Source organism: Astatotilapia calliptera, chromosome 23 (assembly GCF_900246225.1).
Source record: "Astatotilapia calliptera chromosome 23, fAstCal1.2, whole genome shotgun sequence".
Lineage (NCBI taxonomy): Eukaryota > Metazoa > Chordata > Actinopteri > Cichliformes > Cichlidae > Astatotilapia > Astatotilapia calliptera.
Genome location: NC_039323.1, coordinates 17,644,027 through 17,660,913, shown reverse-complemented (window position 1 = coordinate 17,660,913; position 16,887 = coordinate 17,644,027). Strand labels below are relative to the sequence as shown.

Below are 16,887 nucleotides of genomic sequence, written 5' to 3'. Positions count from 1 at the left end.
AATCAGACACTAACTTTGTCCTATTGGATCAGAAATGTGACTATAAAACGCCACTCAACGCAACCACTCAATCTCAGCTCAGTCGCTGGATTCTTGTATGATGTATTCTAGATACAAAATTGCCTTAATGGACTTGATCCCATAACTATAAATAGAAGACTAATTTAGGGTCATTATTAGAATCAGTCGTGTTAGTATTTCACCAGGCTGGAGTGTAGATGTATTCAGACAGCAATTTTTTTTCTTAGTGGAGAGGAAATGTATGGAGCTCCAGAAAATAAATGCAAGATATTTTAAACATAACAATTACTGAGCTAAAAATGGAACCAGACTAGACTTTGGTAGGATTCCATCTGAATTCAAACTGGTCTCAGACTGGATTATGGACCTATTCTGGTTATTGATTTCTGATGCAATCTAGCTGGATTATTGCTGGATTGTACATTGATTTTGACTGACTTGTGGTGCATTTGAGTTGGATTGTAGCTGGAATCAGCCAGCGGCTTTGTCTTAGTGGAAATGGAATTTGCTCCTAGAAAAATAAAGGAAAGGATCATTTATGGTCATCATCGTTCTGGCTGCACCACAGAAGAACTTTTCCTTCACAAATGTCAGTTGTTTTGGTGGAACTTCATTTTATTTTAAGGAAATTACCTTTTTTGTAGAAGATTTATTTTAATGATAATGTATCTTGGACTTTAAAGAGCTGCATTTGAGCACAAAAACAAAATAAACGGGATTATCTGACAGGGCTTCATAATTTTTTTTTTCAGTCATTTGTTAGTTAGGATTATTTTCTGTTTCTCTCAGCATGGTTGTGGTGGTTAATGTTGTTACCTAGGTCTGGATTTAACCTGTCGTCTCACATTTTCTTGGGCTTAACTCTATATTTTACCACTAAGTTTTAACCCTGTGCACTGTCTCCTTGCCCGACACAGCCTGTTTGTTTGATTTCCTTCTGACTGGCCCGTCACAACGTGGCTCTGACAGTCATCCACTCCAGCAGCTTAACAAATAGGATTAGAGCGAAGAGGAAAAAAATCTCCGGCAGTAGCAGCAAAGTCCCATCTGCTCACCTGAGAGGAAGCGGCCTGCAGACAGCACACACTTTAGGATCTCTTTTGTCTTCTCTTTTTCTGTTTCTTCTGCCATGAGAACTGGTGGATGGATGAGCGGGAAGTTGCTGATGAGCTGAGAACGTGGAAATAAGGAGCAGCGAGTCCAGGGTGGATCTTTCGGGGAGGTGGTTTTCTTTTTGAGAAATGGTTGGAAAGTGTGGGAAGCTGGTGCTGTGGGTGCTTGGGGCCATGCTGCTTTCATGCTGCTTGTACATGGAAACAGGTCTGTATGTTGATGTTATTAACAGTTATTTCTTTCCTTTTATTGATAAAATGCTCTGAATGATAGTGCTGCTTTACAAAGTAAAAGCACAGTGTCATCAGCAAAATATCACAGTAAAAGTCATGACCGATGTATCACATGCTTTGATTCTTTTAATAAAAATTTTCTAGTATGAGCTGAAGAATTGCATAACAGGGGAAAAACAGCACCATCAGTCAAGTGAAAGTTTGGAGTAGCACTAATTCTATTTACTTTGGTCAGATTATTGATCCTGACACATCGAATCTTCAGTAGTGTTTTCCTGCTGGAGCCATTTTAATCAGCGGCTCCTAATCTGGGGAGGTGTGGCCCTCAAATGGGCCGTCAAAGGAAGACCAGTGACACATTAAAAATGGGAAGGATGGGATAGAGTTTAAGGAGGAATATACAATAGAATTATACCTCTGGTACTCAGTGTGGTAACTTACTATGTTACAATGAGGTCAAACTCAAACTGCAACAATAACCTTCAATAAAGTTTAAACCTGCTCCCTTAAAATCAACTAATTTATCAACTAGTCAATCAACCAAAGGCTATTTGGCAAATATTTTGATTAGGTGATTATAATTTAAAGCACTGTTAGTTCCGGTCCTAACAGAAATAAAAATAAAAAACCTGACAAAAACAGACAGAACCTATAATTTGTTTTTAAATATGAAGTAACTTTAAGGTAACAGTCAGGTACCTGTAAAGCAGTACCATGTACTTTAGCTGTCCTTAATATTAAGTATAAAGCAGCACTAATATTAATTTAAACCACAGATGCCACCTTTGAGCTGGAGGTGGGTTTGGAGGAGAGTGGAGAATCTACAGGAGAGCCAATGGCAGCCTCTGATGAGTTGTTATACAGACGACACGGCGCTCTATCTCGAAGGAAGAGGGACGTCTTGTTTCCCAGCGGAGTCAAGCTTTGCTCTCAGGAGACGTTCGACCAAGCTATTGCGAACCACCTCAGCTACTTCCATCTCAGAGGTACATCTCTCCGCCCATCTGCACTTCTTTCGATTCACCTGCCTTAATTTTGATATTTGTGCCTGCAGGCGACAAGGTTTTCCCCTTCATCTTCTCTTCAAAGCTAGAGCGTTTTCACTTAGGCTCTGATCAAAGCATAAGCTTGAGCAGCAAGTCTGCTGTCACCTCTGTGGCAGAGGTCAGAGGTCATGCAACGCCAGATGCACTGTTTCTTAACAAGCCGATCAGCTCGTTCAGCCTTTTGGTTTCAGTTCTGTCAATTGTGTTGAGTTGCTGGGATTTTGAGCAGATTTAAAGCATGAGTCAAATCTCTACTTTAATCAAGTTTATCCCTCTATATCAATCAAAAAACATCTCTCTGTATTTAAGTCTAGCTATGGCTTACACCTTAACACAACAACACAGACATAAGCACTTAAAGAAACCACTGAGTAAAGCTCACATGGTTCCAAGGTGAACAATCAGCTTCAAACCTTTATTACAGTGAAAACATGTCTCTGTGTGTCCCAGTCTCTATTTGGGTCAAAAGAAACAGAACAATCATTAAAAAGTTCAGATTTTTTTTTAAATAGCAGCAAAATGAGCCAAAGCAAACTGGACCAACACATGAGCTAAATTAACTTTATTGCTGTTACAGCAAATGTTGGCAGGAGTCATGCAACAGGATTTAACACAATGCACTCAAATACACAAAGAACCACAAATACAACAGCTTCGTAATTCATCCGTCTCATAACCTGAACATATTAAAATAATACAATGATCAGTAATAATGGGGGAAAAAAAGCCCAAAGTAAACACAACGGGGAAGGTTTCAGAAACAAGCACTGAATGCTTTTGGCATGAAAGGATTTCTTTCACATGCCTCATAATCTTACTGTTGATTTGATTGAATTCATGTAAACAGACTCATAAATGACATTTTGTACAGAACAAAAAATCTTTTTAATTAAATAGCAAATGAAACATCTGTGTTTCTTTTCTCTGATGCCAGAAACAAAAAAAAGTATTTCCTCGTTTATACTGATGCTATTTTCTGACCTTCATTGCTGGAATTTGTTCCTTGATTTAAATTTCTCTGATCACATACTGTCCCTGTGTCATGTGCATGATTATAACATTAAAATTAGTTATGCTTATGATTTCATCAATGCTTGGACGTGGTTTCTGCTGGCATGATGCTAACTAAAAACTAATCCCACACCAATAACTAACAACCCCTTAAACACATTCAGTTTTTTTTTCCTTTGGGGGGGTATTCTTGGTTCAAACTTTGTATAAAGCAACAGCAATGTGATATTGCTGAAGAAACAGACGTTATTACAGGGTTTCATCAATCACCTCAGCTCTGCTCAGATGAATTATTATGTTTTTTCCCTCAAAGTGCAGATGTGGTTGAAATTACATCTCATCAACCATCCATCATGTTTCTTTCCCTCCAGCTCTTTTTAGGCCTCGTTTCTTTTCCATTGCACTTTCTCTTCAGATTCATTGATTTCTTTGAGCACATTCACATTACTATGTAACTTACTACAACTACTATATGTCCACTGTAGCCCCAGGAGATTAGCATTAAGAAATGTGTTCAAAGTGACAAAAAGCAACAAATAGAAGCAGCACCGTGGCTTTTTTGTTGGTGGATGGATCTTGGCCTGAAGACAAAGGTGTTTTTAAAATGTACTTGCTTTAGATGTGGACCGGATTTATAATATGGAAATGTTGTACCCTCTCAAAAACACTTGAGTGGAGCACCACTTGGTTGAATAACAGAGCACTATCTAAAGAAGCCTCTAATCATATGGAATTACAGATATTTATATACATTTATAGTCTAATTTTAGTCTCTTTTTTGATTTCCATTGTTTTTGACCACCTTGGGTCTTTTTGCAGATTCCTCTGTGATAATTTCCCTTTCATCCCCCAAAAAAGTAAAGAAATCTGGGAAAATATCACAGCAGCTTATGGAAAACATTCACTTATTCTTATTATAAAGGGATTTTTAACTCACTCAAGAAAAGATGTATCCACTGTCCATATAAGTAAAAATAAAAGGCAGCTAGCCCTTCTGCAAGTATCAACACAGTAAATACATAATAATTCCTCTTCTCTTCAGACTTGAGGGTTGATATGATTTACCTGTTGAGTTTTCACATTTACATTACGTCAGATATAGGTTAAAAGTCCTATCAGTCAGAGCTTGCAGGGGTGCTATTAGTTGTTGAAGTAAAAAAATGGAGGCAGACAAAAAGCTGCTTGTTTGGGCAAGATTATGTCTAAAATAGTCATGTAGCTTTGTGAGGACCACAAACCTGACAAGTGACAGCCTTACAGACAACTTTTGTTTTTTAATGTGGACCCAACAGTAAATTTTACCTTTCAGGATCTTATTATCTTCAGTAATTGGTGTCTCTGTGTGTTTTAGTGTGTCAGGAGACAGTTTGGGAGGCCTTTAAGATCTTCTGGGATCGGCTGCCCGAGCGGGATGAGTACCAGGGCTGGGTGAGCCGCTGCATGGATGGCTCCATCAGTGTCATGGACATAGGCAGATTCTTCAGCCAATCAGAGGAGCATCGGAGTCTCATCAGGAGTGTAAGAACACCACTAAAGCTAATAATTGATCCATTAATTGATATCTTAAACAATAATAAAAATATTTATAAGTTGCAGCCCTGCTTTCAGATAGTGGTATTGGTGCAAAACGTTTTATTCTCCACTGTTCTCATCATTATACATTTACAAAAAGAAGATTGCTGTGGTTTTCCATTCTTCCCCATCCACGTTAAATTAAAATTAACAGGCTAAAGCAAACCATATTCGTGCTTCTTTGGGAAGTTGTAAATTTTGGTGATATTCTTTGCTGATTATGTGTTTTTCTGTATTTCAGAGAGTTGCTCTGGTTGCTGCAATGAACATGTAAGTTACCAGCAATTAGACAGTCAAATGTGTTATTGTGTAAACTGTACAAATATAAATTTAACAAATCACTAAGTGACGTGTCATGTCCATGGATATCTTGAAAAGTAAAAAACAGTAAATAATGTTGTCAGGTCAGACAGGACTATTTAACGATTTGAACTTTGAAAGCTTTCAAGCAACAAAATCTTAATCAACAACTTTGATAATACTGCTAATTATAAACAGTCTACATGTAATTCAGCAGCACAGTCACACAGTGGTTAGCACGGTTGCCTCACAGCAAAAAAGTCCTAAGTATAATTCAACCATTAGGGTCTTTCTGTGTGGACTTTGCATGTTCTCCCCATATTTGCGTCCATATTAGTCCGGCTTCCTCCCACAGCCCAAAGACATGCAGTTAGTGGGGTTAGGTTAATTGTTGAATCTAAATTACCCATAGGTGTGAATGTGAGTGAGAATGGTTGTCTGTCTCTATGTGTTGGCCCAGTGACAGACTGGTGACCTGTCCAGGGTGTACCCTGCCCCTCACCCTATGGTAGCTGGGATAGCTCCGCGCCACCCTGAATTGGATAAGTGGAAGAGAATGGATGGATACATGTAATTCTTAGTTTATTGCTTTCCTAGAACATTATTTTTAACTTAATAAGTCTGTGGTCTTTAAAATAAAATATCTCACTTCAATACAACACATTGTACAACGCTAGTTCAAAGCAAATTATGAGTTTATGCACTATGTATAGCCTAACAGTATTAAATTAAGTTTAATCAGTATTAAATCAATAAGATTTCTGAGGACTTGACACTGAGGTAAATGGTTTGTTAGACTTTTTGTACCAGCAGTGATTAGTTCAAAAACTAAAAGTGGTGGTTGTGTATTTACATCTATGTTGTGTTTGATCACCTGCTGCAGTGTGCCCATCAGCCCTACTCCATGCAGGTAGGCCTGCAGACACTGAACACCAACCACAGAGCTGGGCTGGAGTCAGACAGTGGAATTAGGAGACCTATTTTGCTAATTTAGTGCTCTATATTCTGACTCTGGGATTTCAGAACTTATTACTTATTATTTATAATTGCTGAATCTCTATGCAGCCCTTCAGAATCAGAATACTCTATAAATTTCTAAGGAAATTGCTCCAAATCAATAAGGAGGGTAAATGACTGAACTAAATTAAATAATGTATATATTACAAAGTGAAATCAGGTCCTAATATATATATACAAATATAAATATCGAGAATATTACAGAGATTAAACACATGTGACTGACATTGTACTCTAAACTGTTTCTTTAACACCCCCATCCCACCCTACCCCCTTTTCTGGAAGCCAGCTGAGGGGCAAACATCAGACTTTCTGAGCTGTGTGTGGTAAATAAATGCATGACATAGTTCAGACAGTTGAAAGAACAGTGGTTAACTCATTATTTAACACTATGTCTATGTTTACAGCATATATCTGACAGTGTTCGTTGGCATTAGCACTAAGATCAAAATGTATCAGAGTAGAAAATAAATAAAAAAAAATGTCAACTTTAGTCTAATCTAGAGATTTTGAAGAGCTTTAATGACTCCATCCCAGAGACAGAAAACTGAGCTTTGTTGCTTTCTACTCTGGCAGGACGCTGGCCAGTTTTAGAGGTTGGAGAAGAGAAAGGGAAGTGCTCGCGTGCGTGGCTTGTTTATCATCTCTGCTTTCTTTGGCTTGCTGCATGTTTATTTATTTATTTTACAGTTGTGTGGTTTTTGTTAATAAAAATTCCTCAGTCCAGCTGCATGGGAATTGTTGCAGTTTAATAAATTTAAAGGGGAATGCCAACTATTTTAAGGATTCACAGATGTTTTGTGTACATTGACAATGAATGAGGCTCCAGGGTTTGTGGACCTGTAGGGTTTGGTAAATGTTGGACATAAATACGAGACTTTAAAATTGTTCTTCTCACTAAACTGGGAAACAAGAAGGACATAGAAACCTTAAAACAGATGATGTTCCCCTTTAGAAGTCACATTATCATGCTTTATATGTCTTTTGTAGCACATCAAATCTTTGTTTACTAGACAAAGTTAGACTTCACAGCACACCATCACAGAAGAGGACAAAAACAGAAGTATTAAAGCATTAGTATTAAAGAAGCTGGCACTGTCCTACTGGTTAAATGATGTTTCTCTCAGCTGAGTGCTAGAGGAGATAAATCACGTTTTTGCTAAATGCTTTGCTTTTTGTCTCTGTTTGTCTTGTAGCTTGGAGACACCGACCACTCAGACTGGAGATGCAGTGACCGAGATCTCACCAGGTAAATATTTTTGATATCAGGGAGTCTCCATTACCCTTTCAATGTTCTAATGAGCTTTTAATACAATAAGCAGTTATTCTTAAGATACTACTAGATGCTTTAGTTATTTTCCAGTGTATCAGAAATAATTCCCATCATGGTAATCAGTTCATCTGGCAATATTTGTCTTTTGAGCTCTGTGCTCTGGTCAGTATAAGCCAGTTATTCAAAACGTCCTTAACTTTGACCAATTTTTTTTTTAAGAACACAAAGTACATGAAGATATTTTTGGTAGTAACTTAGTAACTTAGCAGACAGAGCCTTTTACTCTGTTTGGTCAGAAAGCTCAGCTTTGTCCAGAAACACGTTTTGGACAAAAGCCAATCACGGCTCACTGTAGCCTCAACATGTGGCTACACGTGTACACAAGGTGGACCATTGCTGATTACTTGATTTATGCATCTCCAAAGATATATCTCAGCCAACTTGTACAGAGAAGGGTGTTATCATTATCTATTGTACCCTAATAAATTGTGGGTCAAGGAAGTTGATAAACCCACCAGGACACCAGGACTTTGGTTTAAAACTGATAAATTGAAAAAAAAAAATACTGATTTGAGAAGCCCCTGTGCATGCCAAAAACTTCTAATTTAGGGATGTTTTGCCATCTTTGGCATAGCCCTAACAAATATTCATGAATGGGCTTTACAACTAGCTGAAGGAATCTATGGACTGGATGTGCATACAGATTAGTGCCTTACTGGTGACTCTTTTACGAGCCACTGAAAGTCTTTGTTGAAACCCCAATTGGTGGCACAAAGTGTCAGCAGCCGCAGTCACTCACCTTACAACCAAATCTGACTTATGTGAAGTAGGAGTGGGTGCAGGAGGCTGATTCCCGTGACACGCTCCACTCTCAGAATAGATCTGTAAGCCTATTTACGGGCAACTGTCTGGTCAATGGATGGAGACTGAGTAGAGGACTGGGAGCAGAAATGTGGACATGACAGAGTTACTGCAGGACAACTATCAGGGTTAGTGAAATCACAGCTACAGATGGTTCATTTTGACCTTGTTTTTGTTTCATGTCATCATCAGTATGATTTCTGTCAAAGTGCATCGGCTATGAGGTCTTCACATTGACATCCAATAGAAAGAAAACTGCAGAATGTTTTCATGACACTCTTGGTTCATGAAGTCGGTGACGTTCATGATAGTCCCCAGATCTCAATGAGATTCTCAACAGAACCCCTGCTGTCAGAAGTCATGAATTGCAGCCTTTTTTTTAGCAGATCATTTTAAGGATTAGTTACTTGTTGGCAGACCTGGAAGTTATTTTATCCAGAGGGAAAACATGGCAGACTTCCAGTGGAACTTTAGGTCACAGGTTAGCATTGTTAAGTAACATTCTTCAGCTCTGCAGTCAATGTCAATTACAAGCAGGAACAAGGAGGCAAAGGACACACCTTGTATTATGAAGCTGAAAACTGCAATAGCGAGGATAAACTGAGTATTTCTTAAAAACTGGTGCTCTTCTCTTCAGTTCTTTTAAACATTTTATACTTACCCTCATTGTTACAAAGAACCCATTTAGGATATCTGATAAGTTAAATATATATACAGAAATGTTTTGGTGTTGTTATTTGTTGTATTCGAGATTAGTGTATCAACAATAAGGTGAGCAAAATTTAAAAATTCTGCAGTAGAATTTGGTTGTAATGCTTAAAATGCTACCTTTTCTTTGTCCTCCTCCTTTAAGTTTTCTCTTCTTTTTTGCAACTATAGGACAGAGTGACATCATCATTGGATCAGAGACAATCACAATCAAGCAAGACGATCTTACTGTAGATCTTGAGGTCACTTCTTGGGTTCCTCTGGTCTCTGTGACTAAAGGTCCACATCAAGAGTCTACGGCACACATTAACACTGAGGTTTTAAGTGTTGGGGGCCTGCTTGAGGATTCTGTGGAGGTGGCAACAGAGGCTGATTACGCTGTTACACATAAGCCTTTAAATTGGATCGATCAGGAAATTGGGGAAGACAAAACTATCCCTGAAATATCAGATAAGGAGGAGGCTGTAGTTGAAGATGACAAGATCATTGGGATCATCCCTGAAAATGTGATCATAGTTGACTCTGAGGTCATTCAGGAAGTTACCCCAAAAGGTGAGAAACCTCCATTAGAGGTTGTGGCCCATGAAGCACCCACAGAAGAAACTGTTGTGGTTCTTCAGAAGCCCACCACAGCATCAGAAACTATCACATTGGAGGAATTAGGGCAGAAGGTACATCCGAAGGTGACCTCTGAGGCTCCTTCAGAAGTCATGATACAGCACATCCCTAAGGCAACCACGGAAGATGCTGTTGAGACAGAAATTAAACGAATTCCAGAAAAATCTCTGGATATCCATGACAAAACGTTCACTGAGGATTTTGTAGAGAAACCCTCAGAGGATTTACAAGAGCCAATTGATGAAGCAATACCACTTCCAATTCCTGAAGAAGCTGAAGGCAAAATACATGCACCTCCAGTAGAACATCCTTCAAAGGCAGTTGTAGAGGTGAGCCAAGAAGTAACCAAAGTCATCACAGAAGCAACAGAAACTGTATTACTGATAACAGATGCAGAAGAAGAAGCTGAAATATTCAATAATGTGACTCCAAAACAAGGATCTGCCTCAAATGTAGAAACAGAAGTCCCCTCCCAGGCCTCAATTCTGACGACAACACATAAGATGGAAGTAACAGTTGTTGAATACACTCCAAAGGACAAACCAACACTAATGGCTGAGGTTACTTCTAAGCCTGTTCTAATATTAGAACATAACAAAGGTGAAAAATATAGTGTCACAGAGGAACCGCCAACAATACAGATAACTACATCCAAGGAACACAGCAAAGAAGAAATACCAGTGGTGTCAAAAGAGGAGGTAAAAGCAGAAGTCAAACAAGAAGAGGTTGTTCTGGTAGATAGGACTAAACAAATAACACAGACTGGTGTAGAAGGGCCAAAAGATACAGTTGCTGAAGAAGTTGCAGTTCAAACAGTAACAGCACCAGAAGCAGCAGCAAAAGAACTACACAAAAAAGCTGAAGAGGCGACAGTTATAATGGAGACTACATTAATAACCTCAGACGATGTCGCAACAGACACAACAGAAGAAGAAAGAGCTGAGGTAGTTGTAGAAATACCTTTTGAAGAGGAAAAACATGTAACACAGATAGAAGGGAAAATATCGGAAGCTACAGGAGAACCAGTTAAAGATGAAGATGATACAAGTGATGACTTTAGAGAAACTGTACAGGAGGAAGGAAGAAAGGAAGAAACTACAGAACAACCAAAACTTTTAGTGGAAACTTTACATGAACCTGAACCTCTCAAACCTGTGGAAGAAATTGTAGATATAGTAGAACCTTCAGAAATGACTACAAAGGATGTCAAACCCATAGAAGAAACAACAAAGGAGACTGAGCCCACAATAGAACCAGCAGAAGAAGTAGAACTTGTAGAAGTCATCAGAGAAGAGACTAAACCTCTGGAAGAATTGGCACAAGAACTGGAACCTGTTAAAGAAACCACAGAAAAGACAGAACTAATAGAAAAACCAGTGACAGAGGCCAAATCCGTAGAAGAGATTCATGAGAAGTCACCACAACCCAAGAGAGAACCGACAAGAAAAACAGAACTAAGTGAAGAAATGACAGTGAAACCTGAACTCAAAAATGACCTAGTTCAAGAAGCAGAAGGACCAGAACTCAAAGCAGTACCCACAGAAGAACCAAGAGAAGGCGAACTCATCAAAGATACTACAGAAAAAACACAACCCACAACAGAACCAGCCCAAATTGAATCTATAAAAGAAACTGGTGAAAAAAATGAACCAACAAGACAATCTATAGAACAATCAAAACCCAAAACAATAACGGAGGATGATAAATCTGATTTTGTTTTAACATCTGTCAATAAAACTCAAGAAGCAGCTGAAGGGGAAACATTTGAGGACAGAGAAGAAGCTGCCTTTGAGAGCTTAGATGAGGTAACGGAGAAAGAAGCTGGATTTGAAGATCCAGAAACAGATGAAACTTCACCAGAAGTTACAGAGACCCCTTCAGAATCTGATGAAGAAATCACTCCTGTGCTTGTTGTTGTTCCAGAAGACACAGAGACATCTGCACCTGAGATAACAGTGGAACCTCCAGGTGGATCTGAAGTGGGAAGTGAGGAAGAAATCTCAAAGGCTCCACTTGAAAAATCTCCAAAAGCTGTCACTGATGCCCAACCAGACACAATTTCAGAGGTAGAAACCCCTAAGGGGGTCACCCCAGAGTCTCCTAAAGAGCTTCCCAGTAAGGAAGATGGTGCCTCAGATGAGGGCAGTATCCCGGTAGCTTTAGAAGACCCTGATCAAGAATCAGCTGAGGGTGACTCCCCAACTGAAGAAGTGGATGAAATCTTAACAGAGACTCCACTAGAAGTGGCACCTGAGTCAGTTGATTCCATCACCCTAGAAACAGTTGTGGATTTCACTGAAGAGAGAACACAAAGTACTACACTGGGTGCCACTGAGGAGTCTACCCCTACTTCCTATTTGGAGGTTACGACCAAGTATGTGGTCGAATACAATAATGGTAACTTTCCCGATCTTACAGAGAGGGTTTATGACGTAAATGGCAACTTTTTTGGAAACAATGGCTTCAAGTTGGAGGATGAGGAGGAGAACTTGGTAAGAAGATATGTTTAATCAGATGACTTGAGGTAATCCCTTCATACATGACATTCCAGTACCAACCCCATATCCGTATGCCTACCTTCAAATTTAGATTGGCAATGAGATAGACACGTTACTTCTGCCCCCGAGGCCCCTGAAGGATGAGGTGGTAGAGTTGAGCATGAAACTGAAAGAGGAAACCTACAACGATGCGCTGAGAGACCCAAGCAGCTTTGAGTATCAGCAGCTGGCCAGACACTTCAAACGCAGGGTGAGTCAACTATATTTTCAATCTGCTCTATATATGAAGGGGTCTGTGCAGACATGCCATGTAATGTGCACTTTTTAAGATGCTTTACCACTATGAAATGTTGGGTTGGATATACATGACTTTCTGAGATATCAACATACCTGCTGTAGTCATTACCTGAACAGTGACTTGTATACAGCATTAAGAGTATACTCACGGGTATTTTTCTAAAGAATTTTATATGCTTGACTGCAAATTCTTTGCATTAGATAACAGCCAAAAATGTCAAATGAAAAAGAGTAGGAGAAGGAGTGTGATTCTTTTTTCATTCATATAAACCAAGAATATTAATGCAAATATTAATGACTCAACAAATCTGAAGAAGAACCTTAGAATCTGTGGTCAATCTTTCATGAAATCAGTGCAGCTATTTAATTGAGTTTATTTCAGTGAGTGAAATGGATTTGAAAACTCTTTTTAAGGCTTAATATTAGGTCTGGTGGTGCGGTGTTTTTTTGGAGTAGGAAGTGAAAATGTCAAAGTCAGAGTGGAGTCCCAAATTATTGGCAAATGCTAGCTAGTTTTCTCAGCAAGCTGACACAAATACTTGTACATTTGTGCTAATTAACATATAAATAAAATCCCAAAATTTCGCTCACCAAAAGAGACTTCTTGAATGGCCTATTAGTACAATTAAGCATAGAACAGCCATACTAGTACTCACACAATTACATTTAAAATGCTCCAAAAAGCTCAACAGCACAAACACAGTCTATCCTAGGGAATCGATTTGCTGACACGAAGCCTGGAAGACAGCTAGCAGCTACAGCTCCATATGTCATCATCTGTCTGCCAGTCTACGAGGTCATGCCTCTAATAATACAAACCTTGAGTCTTAATACAATTTAAACAGATGAGTTATAAAAATTATCCCCTGTATAGTTGTTATGAAGGGGGAAATTAGGGTTTTTTTTGTAACAGGCTTTTGTATCAGGTAAACATGTGTATTTCTGCTGTAAAGGTGGATATTCTAACACTGAATCACTGCTGGAGCCAGCCTCAAGTAGACATTAGAACAGGGGGGTGGGGGAACACCAGGCCTCAAGGACCGGTGTCCTGCAGGTTTTAGATGGGTCCTTGATCCAAAACACCTGATTTAAATGGCTAAATTACCTCCCCAACATGTCTTTAAGTTCTCCAGAGGCCTGGTAATAAACTAATCATTTGATTTAGGTGTGTTGACCCAGGGTAATATCTTAAATCTGCAGGACACTGTTCCTTGAGGCCTGGAGTTCCCCAGCCTTGCATTAGAGGAACTTCAATCTTTGTTACTTACTTGGTGTCGGTTTATCTAACCCTTTACACATGGGTCAAGTCACTGTACCTGGGGCTATAGGTGCCAGGAGACCTGTTTAATGTAACTGTAGTTTTTGTCTGTTGAACACAAAGTTGTTCAAAGCAAATGCAAACATATGAAAGTAGCAGTTTAGAGTCTAGGGGCCTAAAAAGAGGAGCATCTCCTTCTCAATGATTGTTGTTTGTACTCTGTGAGCTATTTTATGTTGGAAACAGCAGGGATTTTCTGGAAATGATTTTTATCTCAGAATGTTTTTAACTTTGTTCCTCCTTGTTTTGGTTCTGTGCTTCCTGCTGACACCTCTTCTTCACTCCTTCCTTCTCTTTAACTACTTTCTCTGACGTCCACCATACTTACTCATCACCAAACTGACTTGCTTGTGGTTTCCCACAAACTGCAGACTCAGGAGTTTGGCTGTGTCTTTAAAGGCTTTTGCCTGTTTTTCACGCATTCGGATTCTTCACGCTTTTGAGCTCAGTTTCCTCCCCCCTGCCAGCAATCGGCTATACGAGCCGATGAGGCAGAAACAGAGCTGGAAAACTGCAGAGGACACACAGTACAGTATATGAGCAGTGAGTCACCACGAGCTGCTGGAAAAAAAGCTGCTTTGCCAGGAAAGCAGAGCGCTGGTGAGTTCCCGAACTGCCGGGAGGCTTTCAGGCTCCACTCCACGTTAGTGACGCGGGAAGGCAGTTTATGGTTTAAGTATCGGGGTCAGGCTTGTTAATGAGGGAGTATGAAATGGATAATAGAAACAGCAGGAGCTCTGCTGCAGCACAGAAACACACATGAAGAAGAAGAAGCACAGTGCAAATGCAAAATGCTGTTTTTTATCCAGATAAGCATGACTTTAACTGGGCATCAAGAAACCCAATGGCCAACCATTTATCAGTTTATGTCTTTCCATGATGGTTTTACAAAGTGGGAAGACTTCCAACTTGAAGAGCTAATACGTGTTTAAAAATGCACACAGTGGTCACTCTCTGAGAAGACTGTATAAACCTCCAGCTTTATGAACATTAGCAGGTCTTCCGAGTACGTCTCACCATCAGCAGATCATTTTTCTTGATAATTTAAAGCAGAAAAAGGGCTGACATGAACAATACTTATATGGAAAAAGACTTACTTCCACTGTTACAACTTAAAGCCATATATTTATATAGTTAATTATTCACAGTGTATTAAATCTTTACAGATTGCAGTCTTAAGTAAAGGTCAATGTTTCTTTCTCTGACAGTTTGAGTCCACTCATCCTTCGTTGCAGCTTTTAGCTGCACACATTTCACAGCCAAAAGTAATTTAAAGAGATTATTTTCATCTCAACTATGAGACTGTCTGACAAATGAGAAGTCCACCTTCTCTCCAGAAATATTCATCAGTTCTTTAGCAGTTCCGAGCAAAACAACATCAGCTCTGCCTCTAATATCATGCCCTGACTGCTCAGTCCATAATACACTGAAGCCCATGGGTTAAGGCTCGTTCAACCAGGCAGTCAATCCTAAGCTACTAACCCTGGCCCGGGACTAGAGTAAGGTGCTTGGTAACTTTGTTCTAGGCAGAATAACTTGGTTTTTGCTGTTGTAGTTTATCATAGTGATATTCATAATCACTCTTAGTCTAGCCTCACACCTAGGACCAGTCTGCCTTGTGAAACTATAAACTTGGCTTTTGTGACCACTCGGATGATTTAAATCAAATCAAATCAAATCACTTTTATTGTCACATCACATGTGCAGGTACATTGGTACAGCACATGTGAGTGAAATTCTTGTGTGCGAGCTTCACAAGCAACAGGGTTGTGCAAAATACAATAATGTAAACAAGCAAAATACAAGAATGGCTACATCTGAAACTAATAAATATATGTACAATATATAATAGTATATGCATTTCTGGATGTGTATACTAAATATTTTTCTACGTGTGTGTGTGTGTGTGTGTACACATATTTTACAAATTAAATAGAGTAAACAATAAATAAAATATATAAAATAAAATATACAGAGTTGAGACATGTGCAAAACAGTGGCATTACTGTACAGTATGGAGTGCATAATGTTAAAGTTCCAGTAGTGAAGCTGAGGTGTCTATGACGTGTTCAGCAGTCTGATGGCCTGATGGAAGAAGCTGTCTCTCAGTCTGCTGGTACGGGACCGGATGCTGCAGAACCTCCTTCCTGATGGAAGTAGTCTGAACAGTTTATGGCTGGGGTGACTGGAGTCCTTGATGATCCTCCCCGCTTTCCTCAGGCACCGCTTCCTGTAGATGTCTTGGAGGGAGGGAAGCTCACCTCCAATTATCCGTTCAGAGCACCGCACTACTCGCTGGAGAGCTTTGCAGTTGTAGGCGGTGCTGTTGCCATACCAGGTGGTGATGCATCCAGTGAGGATGCTCTCAATGGCACAGTGATAGAAGGTCCTGAGGATGCGGGGGCTCATGCCGAATCTTTTCAGTCTCCTGAGAAAGAAGAGGCGCTGCTGCGCCTTCTTCACTGTTTTGTTTGTGTGTACTGACCACGTAAGATCTTCAGCCAGATGTACTCCAAGGAACCGGAAGCTGCTCACTCTCTCCACAGCAGCGCCGTTGATGGTGATGGGGGTGTGTACTTCTCTGCACCTCCGGAAGTCCACTATCAACTCCTTTGTCTTTGCGACGTTGAGGGTGAGATGGTTGTCTTGACACCAGTGGGTCAGGGCGCTGACCTCCTCCCTGTAAGCTGTCTCATCACTGTTGGTGATAAGACCCACCACTGTAGTGGTGCTGATTTGGTGCTGAACACTTCCTGGATAAGGTGTTTCAGGCCTATTCTACTAGAAACAGAACCTGGATTAGACCTAGAGTGCACTGAGGTCAGTGTACATATAAGAAATCTCTGTGAGTTTCAGACTTTTCTAAATGCTCAGTTCCACACAATGTTTTTCTACCCTTGGTTTTGCACGACATCCTAAAAATGGATATCCCCTAATATAGTCATTTGAGAAACAGAAGCCTCACCCACTTGTTGTTCAACCAATAGAAAAAGCTGTGATC

The 16,887-nt window shown here is 39.7% G+C and overlaps 1 protein-coding gene across 2 annotated transcripts in view; it reads left to right on the top strand.

Annotated features, from left to right (window-relative positions):
- The first annotated feature begins 838 nt into the window (after positions 1–838).
- Positions 839–16,887, top strand: part of LOC113016295 (uncharacterized) — a 33,285-nt gene continuing 17,236 nt past the window's right edge. Inside the window, exons 1-8 of one of the 2 annotated variants that reach the window (XM_026159029.1) lie at positions 839–1,341; positions 2,144–2,353; positions 4,776–4,942; positions 5,238–5,266; positions 6,180–6,206; positions 7,510–7,562; positions 9,327–12,265; positions 12,363–12,521. In XM_026159029.1, coding sequence (XP_026014814.1) covers positions 1,263–1,341; positions 2,144–2,353; positions 4,776–4,942; positions 5,238–5,266; positions 6,180–6,206; positions 7,510–7,562; positions 9,327–12,265; positions 12,363–12,521 — 3,663 coding nt within the window. In that variant the 5' untranslated portion in view covers positions 839–1,262. The remainder of the gene's footprint in view (positions 1,342–2,143; positions 2,354–4,775; positions 4,943–5,237; positions 5,267–6,179; positions 6,207–7,509; positions 7,563–9,326; positions 12,266–12,362; positions 12,522–16,887) is intronic. The other variant, XM_026159030.1, reaches the window with a different exon arrangement.